The following is a 7,822-nucleotide window of genomic DNA, read 5'->3' as shown; positions in this document are numbered from 1 at the left end:
ATAAATCCCAAAAAAAAAAAAAAAAAAATTGCGAAAGATTCGTTGAGTGAGCTGTGCAAAAAGCGACAGCTTCTTCGCTTTGTTTAGTGAATCAGAGAAACCAACAACAAAAAAAAAGTCTGTTGTTGTTACCCTTCTTCTTGGGTTTATTGGTGAAAAGCTTTGGGGTTTCTTCACTCATGGCGACTCGATTCGATCAACTCAGATAGTTTCTCACTTCTTCTTTCTTCGCAAATGTGACGTCTCTCGTTTCTTCTTCTTCCTCTCTTGTGCTTCAAGTTTAATTTTAGGGATTTTACTTGTGCTTTTAACATCTTTTTATCATAATTCTTTTTTTTTTTAGTATTGTTTATCTTTTAACACATTAAGATCGAAATGGTTTTACAGATTCCCTGAATTTATTTTGAAAAGGATATCTCTAGAAAATTAGAAATGATATTAGACCCAATCATATTATTAACTTTCTTGTTAATTTTTTTAATTAGGATGATATTTTTGTTCTGAAAATATTTTGGTTGATCTTACTCTAATTCGGATGATCAGATCAAATGTTTATCTTACATGTTTTTTTTAATGTTTTGCTGTAAATGTCAAATGTTTTGAGGAACAAAATAGTAGAAAGGCAAATCAATGGTGAAAGAAAATTCACTGAGCCACTAAAGCCATAATAACATACAAAAAATCAGTGTGATCAGCTCCACCCTCTTCTGCTCCCACGGTCTCTGAATCCCCCAAGCCCTGTTTCCACAATAATCAGAATCAAGACTCGACCAAAATGATCATAACTTTGACAAAAAAATTTGACATAACCAAGAAGAACTTTAAATCTTTGCTTGTGTAAAACTGACTGACCTGGAGGAGCAGGAGCGGTGCTGCGACCCATTGAAGCCAATTCAGGGCTCACTTTCTGTCCAGCTTCTTCTAGTATGTTCATAAGTTCCTTGGCGAATCTCGCATTTGCAACTGTGAAGAAAGTGTATGCTGTTCCTTTAGCCCCTGCTCTACCCGTTCTTCCAATCCTGTGAACATAATCCTCCAGTGATCCAGGGAAGTCATAGTTTATCACATACTTCACATCTTTCACGTCTGTTCAAAACAAGAATACATTTGTTAGCTTCTCGCATGCTTAAATGGAGTTGATGTTGCGCGCAGAGGAGAAAGGGAATGGTACCTAATCCGCGAGCTGCCACATCTGTAGCAGTCATTATAGGGCTTTTGCCTGATTTAAACTCCGAGAGAACCCAATCTCTCTCAGCTTGGCTTTTATCACCATGTATTGACAAAGCAGGCCAACCATCCATGCGAAGCTGACGAGTGATTTGGTCACAGCCCTTTTTTGTGTCGAGGAAGACGAGAATTCTGCTTCCATCCATTATGTCTTCAAGCAACTTCACCAATCTGAAAAAAAAAAATCGAAAAGAATAGTTTTGATTCACTACAATTTCCATGAAAATTGAAATGACATAAAGGCCGGGAGAGGATAGGTAAGGAGACGTACTTGTTATACTTTTGGCTTTCTGTAATGACATCAACAATTTGACGGATTGCACGGTTAGCTTTTAAATCAGAAGATCCTATTATCACCTGCACTTAAGACAAAAGAAGCCTGCTAAGTTTTTGTTGACTGCTAAACCATTATGAGAAACGTAAGAGACATGACTCTTACTTTGTATGGGTTATAAAGAAACTTCTTGGATAGTTGTTCCACCTCCTTAGGCCAAGTAGCACTCCAGTACAAAGTTTGACGGTCCGGCCGAATCTGCACAGGTTTAAAAAGATTTAAAGACAAAGCAACTAGGATACACATATATGTGACCAAGACAGAAGTATAAACACAAACATGTGAAACAATTTTCCGAATCTGAGGGTCAAACCCCATATCCAGCATTCGATCAGCCTCATCCAAAACAAGATAAGTAACCCTTCTCAGGTTTGTGTTGTTCGATTCCATCATGTCTATTAACCTCCCGGGAGTAGCTATAACGATTTCCACACCTAAATCCAAAGGCCAATAATCACTATCAGAACAATCCACAACAAAGAATAAAAAACTTAATAGTCTGAGAAATGTCACGAAAAGCACTGAGCCAAAGTACACTTCACCTTTCTGGAGATCACGCACTTGAGGCCCTTTTGGAACTCCACCATAAATACAACTAGTCTTAATTTTAGAGGATGAACCAAATTTAGATGCCTCTTGCTGAATCTGCACAGCCAGTTCACGTGTTGGAGCAAGAACCAAGACGATTGGGCCATCCCCAGGAGCTGGGAAAAGTTATTTGAATCAGTAAAGTGTTTGCAACTTAACAACATTAAACAAGAATGAACAAAAAGAATAAAACTTCACGAGCAGATATCAAGCGTTACCTAAAATTGGTTGGGCATTGACATGGACAATTGCAGGTAGTAAATAGGAAAGAGTCTTTCCAGAGCCAGTTTCAGCAATGCCAATAAGATCACGTCCCTTCATTGCCATTGGCCAACCCTGAGATTGTATAGGCGTAGGTTCAGTGAAACCAGCCTTCTTAATCTCTTCCAAAACATAATCTGGGAAATTCAGGATACTCTTATCAGTAGCAATATACAAAAGAAGATACATAGACATTGATTTAAGTGAAACTGATCACAGTCTAAATCCCTACCATGATTCCCAAATTCAAGAGCAGAAAAACAAATGAAACAGAAGTCAAAGCCAGTAGTAGTTCTTCAGGATATGAAATCAGCTTACCAGGAAAGCCAACATCACGAAAACTCTTGACAGGTTTGGGAATATCTCGGCCTTCAACAGTAATTTCCCTCAGCTTACGATACTCTTCAACTTCCGCCTCAGTCATAGCCGCCACAGCCTGCGATTCGACATAGAAATTCTTCTCGAAAGGAGTCAAACCATCAAAATCTAGCTTCCTTGGAGAGTCATTGCCATCACTATCCTTTTTCATGCTTGATGTGTGACTACCTGAGCTTCCATACGATGAAGCCCCACCAAACCCTGAGTCACTAAGAACACACAAATTTGAAAATGAAGCAAACTCTTTTTCTCCAACACAATTGAGAACACATTAAGCACACGAATTCGATCAAAATTAAGCCGGATTTGCTTCATACTCGGTTCAATTACATACTCAAACAAACAAAGAGATGAAAGTGTAAAGGGAGTGTTGTATAGAGCAACTAAGTGGAAACAAATTTCTGAGTTTTATCAATTTCAATAGGAAAGCAAACAAACACACACACTTACCTTCGACGGTCACGGTAAGAGGTGGAATCGCCGGTACGGCTATCGTAGCGACTCATGACGTTGGCCGAATCAGTCTCTCTCCGACTAAGAAATATGATCGGAAAGTTGAGACAAAAAGGGAGCTACGGGTAACTGAAATCTAGTCGTTAGGGTTTTACAAATTGGGACGAGCGAGCGAGCGAGAGAGAAAGAGAGAGACAAGGCTCGTATTGCTAAAACTACGCTTGGCTGCGTTTATCTCTGTGAAACAGACATATAGTAACACGCCACGTGGATTAATCAAAGTCACCGCCTCAGCTTTAGTACCGTCTCCAAAACAGGGGAAACAAAAAAAAAAAAGAAGCTGGAAGTTTTTTTTTTTTAAAACAATGGCGATTTTATCAGCGAGCTCTTCTTCTACTATCGTGAGAGCTGCTTTAGATACACAGCCGAAGCTCCGATACAATCCTAATGCTCCTAGAAATGTTAAGAAAACCCCTAATTTGAGTTCTTTCGTACCCCCTCCGTCTCCGTCGTCATCTTCTCCAGCGACAAACTTAACAACGGGGGCAAGCGTCTCCGTTTCTGATTTGCTCAAACGTCCCGCAAGCAAAGGTAACCGTTTTGTTATGTGTCCAGTTCAGGATTCTTACTAAATTTCTGGTTTTATGTGTAGACATTGGCGATGGAGTTGATGATGATACTTCTTGTATTGGATATGAGAAATGGTTTCCAAGTCCACCAAAAGTTGAGAAACCTAGATCTGTTTTCAATGCTGCCTCTTTAGCTTATATAGGCGATTCAATCTACGAGGTCAGTCTTCTTCAATTCCACTTTTAGTTTGCTCTTCAATTCCAAATTATGATTATGTTAGTGTTTATGGCATTAAGATAGTCACTATGAACTTGTGGTTTGTGACTTTAGACAATCTTTTTGCGGCTGATTCAGATAATAGTGTTTATAACATTAAGACAAGTCACTCACTTTGTTGATACTCCCTTCAATTTGCTATCTTTAACCATATTTTCTTGGCTTTGTAGATATATGCTCGTCGGCATTTTCTTTTCCCTCCACTTAGTATTGAAGAATATAACGACCGTGTTAGAGCAGTGGTTCGATGTGAAGCACAAGTACGTTTCTTTATGCTTCTACTCTCTGTTTACCTCTGATTCTCATTTTTGTTTGCAATTTCATTATGTGTGGTGAAGTTGTTATGTCTTCTCTTCCATCTAGGAATGTATCGGCATTGGTATTGTTATCATTGTTCTTGTTGAAGCTAAATTCTTCTGTGTGTCTTTCTTCTTCAGTATGCTTTGCTACAGAAGCTTGTTGATGATGATTTCTTAACGAAAGATGAAAGGTGAGTTGCAAAAACCTGCTCTTTAGGAGGCAAATCATACATATTTTAGCATCAAGATTTTTTGTCTCCTGCCATCTCTCCATTTATCTGAAAGATGCATGAAGATATTAACATCGTAACTATTTGAATCACATGCTACACAAGATCCAAGCTTTTTGTTTGAGATGGCAAATACTGATGGATGTGATGGAAACTTTGTTGTTCCAGAGATGTACTTCGGTGGGGGAAAAATGTAGGCTCGGTTAAAACACGGTCAACTAGGCGTGCTGGTGTTGCTGTTTACAACAAGGCCTCATCATTGGAAACACTAGTAAGTTGCGATCAAATCTGAAACTCATAAGTGTTATACAAATTTGTTGCTTTATATACCTTGTGTAAAATCCGTTTTCCTGTTTATTCAATTTCTCAGATTGGGTATCTGTATCTATCAAACGGGAAAAGATTGGAAGAAATGATGCAGAAGCTAGGGTTTTCAAGTGGTTCTTCAACAGAGAGAATGATCAAGGAGGCCAAGCCTAAACTATCTTTTAAATAAACTATTCTGTAATCTAGTTACATGCATAACTTTGTAGTCTGTATGACTGTATGATTGAAAATGTTTTGAATATAGGATCCATTCATCAAAACGATACAAAGATTTGGTAAATTTTTTGTTTCAACTGTACTACTAAACCAACCAACAAACCTCAAGAGGCATCAAAAGTAATGTCACTTAATCTAATCAGTCAATCTTCACTGAGGAGTAGATTTTTCTAACAAACCATAGACATGCGTAGAAGCCGATTGAGCCGGTTAGCACAAAAAACGAGTACGAGATGATGATCATGTACCCGAAGTAGAGCACTCCAGAGACTAGTTTTGAGATCTCAAGCTTTGTGAAGAAGTAGAAGATGGAGTAGAGGAAGAGGTAGAGTGAGGATGAGCCTGATGTGAGGTATGCTCTCCACCACCAATTGTAGTCTTCACTGCAGAGCTGAAAGTAGCAGAGAACGATTGTGATCTCTGCGCAGGTGACGATCAAGATCAAGAACACGATGAAAAGGAATCCGAAGATGTAGTAGAATTGGTTGAGCCAGATCGATGTTAGGATGAAGAATAGCTCGATGAAAACTGCTCCAAATGGAAGGATTCCTCCAATTAGTATTGAAAAACGAGGTTTCATATACCAAGGTTGCTCTGGTATTTGTCTCGGGATCTTATTTGTTTTGACCGGGTCTTCGATTGCTGGTTTTTTGTGACCGAAGTAGCTACCAATGAAGACTAGTGGGACAGAGATTCCAAACCAGAGACATACTAGAGCAAACATTGTACCAAAGGGAATGGCTCCAGATGACCGCTCTCCCCATATAAGTGTGTTGAGAACGAAGAAGATTGCAAAGAGTATACCAGGAAACATAAATGCAGTCTTCAAGGTGATTCTTTTCCACTCGTTCCCTTTAAACATTTTGTGAAGACGAGAAGAGGAGTAACCCGCTAAGATGCCCATGAATACCCATAAGAGAACCATGGCAGTCATAAGCCCTCCTCTGTTGGATGGAGATAAGAAACCCAGCAATGCAAACATCATTGTCACAAGGGTCATACCAAAAATCTGAACACCTGTGCCAACGTACACACAGAGTAATCCAGAGTTGGCGGGAGTCCTAAAGACATCTCCATGTACAAGTTTCCATCCAGTTTCTTCCTGAGCCTCGTCTTGGGTCTCGAGCTGATTGTAGTTTGAAATATCCTTGTATAAAGTTCTCATCATGATCATCGCTACCATTCCAGAGAGGAAAAGGACAATCATAAGTGAGTTTATGATTGAAAACCAGTGGATTTGATCATCGTTCATTAGCAAGTATGTGTCCCATCGCGAAGCCCATTTGATTTCACTCTCCTGCATATATCAAACGTCATAAAATGTTCACAGAACGCAAATAAAGAGCTCTCAGAGTTACCTTAAAGGTGACATCATATGTAAACACAATTTCTTTTCCTTCCTCAACTTCTTGAGGAACAGTGTTGCTTTGGATCAGATTCTTTGTGTCTTTGTTGCATGTTGTTAACTGAGGATTGTTTTCATCCCAATCTTTGTACTCATGCAATACACTAACCAAAAGGAGAGAGAGAAAAACAGTAGCTTATAATAATTGAGACCAAATCATACTCATCAATACATGTTGATTATAACCAAGTAGACAATACCTGTTAGGCGTAACCTCAAAACCAACAATGCGAGAAGAGTCAGACTCTTGGTCTCTGTGGTACATGACTCGGAAACTCAAGTGGTTATGGATAAAATATTTTTTCTCTTTACTCTACAAAAGCAAAGCAAGCTACTCCTGATTAATACAAGAAAATGCTTAAAAGGTACGATCTGTAGTCAGAGGTTTAAGAGAAGTATTACCCCTTCATAACTCCCTTTGAAGCCAACACGGTAACCATGTTCATAAGTGGTTGACTGAATCCCATCTTTTCTTTGTCTAAGAACAGCTACCGGAAGATTATCAAGAATCCTGCACAGTCATTTCATATTAAAAATTGAAAAAAAAAACAATCAAAACTACCTCATACATATATATATATATATATATAAACTTACATATTAGCTCGGTATTCATCATCAATCTTTTCCCTGAAATTTTTCGCAGACTCGGCATCGACTTTGATACGGCAACCTACTCTACAGGGCTGATCCTCCAACATTTCAAACTGAAACATAATCGAAATTCTCAGCATCAAATCCAAAGATGAGAAGGAAAGAAGAGGAATCATCTAAGCTTTTTGCTTACAGTATAAACTGAATTCTCAATGCGATCTCCTCTAAGAACTGTTGGGATTTATGAGACAAAGCTCACAAGAGAGGGTAGACAAACACTTGGTGAATGAATCCCCCTTTACCCACAACAAACTAACCCATTCTCAAGGGGGAGGAGAGAACATCAACTTGTGATGAACTCCCCATAAACAAGCTAGATAGAACCCAAATACTAGAGAGTAAGCGGATCCTAACTAGGAGAAGCACTAGTTTGAGACTTATCCTCTTCTAGTATCACAACACTTAGAGTTTGTGTACTTAGGAGAAGGAGGATTAAGAATCAGTAATCTAGGCTAAGTAAAGCAGTAAATAAGAAGAGTTTAGGTGGATTTGAGAAGAGAATAGGCTGCCTTAAGGGCAGCCCCTAACCGCTAATCCTAAACTCTCTACATTGTTAATATGAAACAAGAACACAAGTATAGAGAGGAAATCGGTTTCTCTTCTA

General features: G+C 38.8%; 3 protein-coding genes across 4 annotated transcripts in view; 1 reads left to right on the top strand and 2 right to left on the bottom strand.

The window, feature by feature from the left end:
- On the bottom strand, positions 516 to 3,457 carry LOC104742958 (DEAD-box ATP-dependent RNA helicase 20). Of its 2 annotated transcripts, none has more exons than XM_010464056.2 (10): positions 3,239 to 3,457; positions 2,729 to 2,997; positions 2,368 to 2,547; positions 2,104 to 2,265; positions 1,841 to 1,995; positions 1,667 to 1,759; positions 1,499 to 1,584; positions 1,172 to 1,398; positions 853 to 1,086; positions 516 to 738 (listed from the first exon to the last, which is right to left on the bottom strand). In XM_010464056.2, the coding sequence occupies exons 1-10, from the start codon at positions 3,292 to 3,294 to the stop codon at positions 692 to 694; spliced, it is 1,509 nt and encodes a 502-aa protein (XP_010462358.1). In that variant the 5' UTR covers positions 3,295 to 3,457; the 3' UTR covers positions 516 to 691. The 2 variants fall into 2 exon arrangements, with proteins under 2 accessions (XP_010462358.1, XP_010462359.1); XM_010464057.2 differs by having other exon boundaries at positions 2,729 to 2,989; positions 3,239 to 3,329.
- On the top strand, positions 3,559 to 5,203 carry LOC104742956 (mini-ribonuclease 3). The gene is made up of 6 exons (XM_010464053.2): positions 3,559 to 3,832; positions 3,894 to 4,030; positions 4,258 to 4,347; positions 4,525 to 4,577; positions 4,785 to 4,887; positions 4,987 to 5,203. The coding sequence occupies exons 1-6, from the start codon at positions 3,607 to 3,609 to the stop codon at positions 5,110 to 5,112; spliced, it is 735 nt and encodes a 244-aa protein (XP_010462355.1). The 5' UTR covers positions 3,559 to 3,606; the 3' UTR covers positions 5,113 to 5,203.
- The window catches only part of LOC104742957 (transmembrane 9 superfamily member 6-like), a 6,911-nt gene continuing 4,262 nt past the window's right edge, over positions 5,174 to 7,822 (bottom strand). Inside the window, exons 3-8 of the mRNA XM_010464055.2 lie at positions 7,352 to 7,389; positions 7,162 to 7,271; positions 6,967 to 7,075; positions 6,765 to 6,877; positions 6,518 to 6,668; positions 5,174 to 6,456 (exon numbers count right to left, since the gene is read on the bottom strand). Coding sequence (XP_010462357.1) covers positions 5,299 to 6,456; positions 6,518 to 6,668; positions 6,765 to 6,877; positions 6,967 to 7,075; positions 7,162 to 7,271; positions 7,352 to 7,389 — 1,679 coding nt within the window. The 3' untranslated portion in view covers positions 5,174 to 5,298. The remainder of the gene's footprint in view (positions 6,457 to 6,517; positions 6,669 to 6,764; positions 6,878 to 6,966; positions 7,076 to 7,161; positions 7,272 to 7,351; positions 7,390 to 7,822) is intronic.

Source organism: Camelina sativa, chromosome 14, assembly GCF_000633955.1.
Source record: "Camelina sativa cultivar DH55 chromosome 14, Cs, whole genome shotgun sequence".
Taxonomy (NCBI): Eukaryota; Viridiplantae; Streptophyta; class Magnoliopsida; order Brassicales; family Brassicaceae; genus Camelina; species Camelina sativa.
Note: the sequence above shows the minus strand (reverse complement) of the source record. Positions and strands in the feature narration are given on the sequence as shown.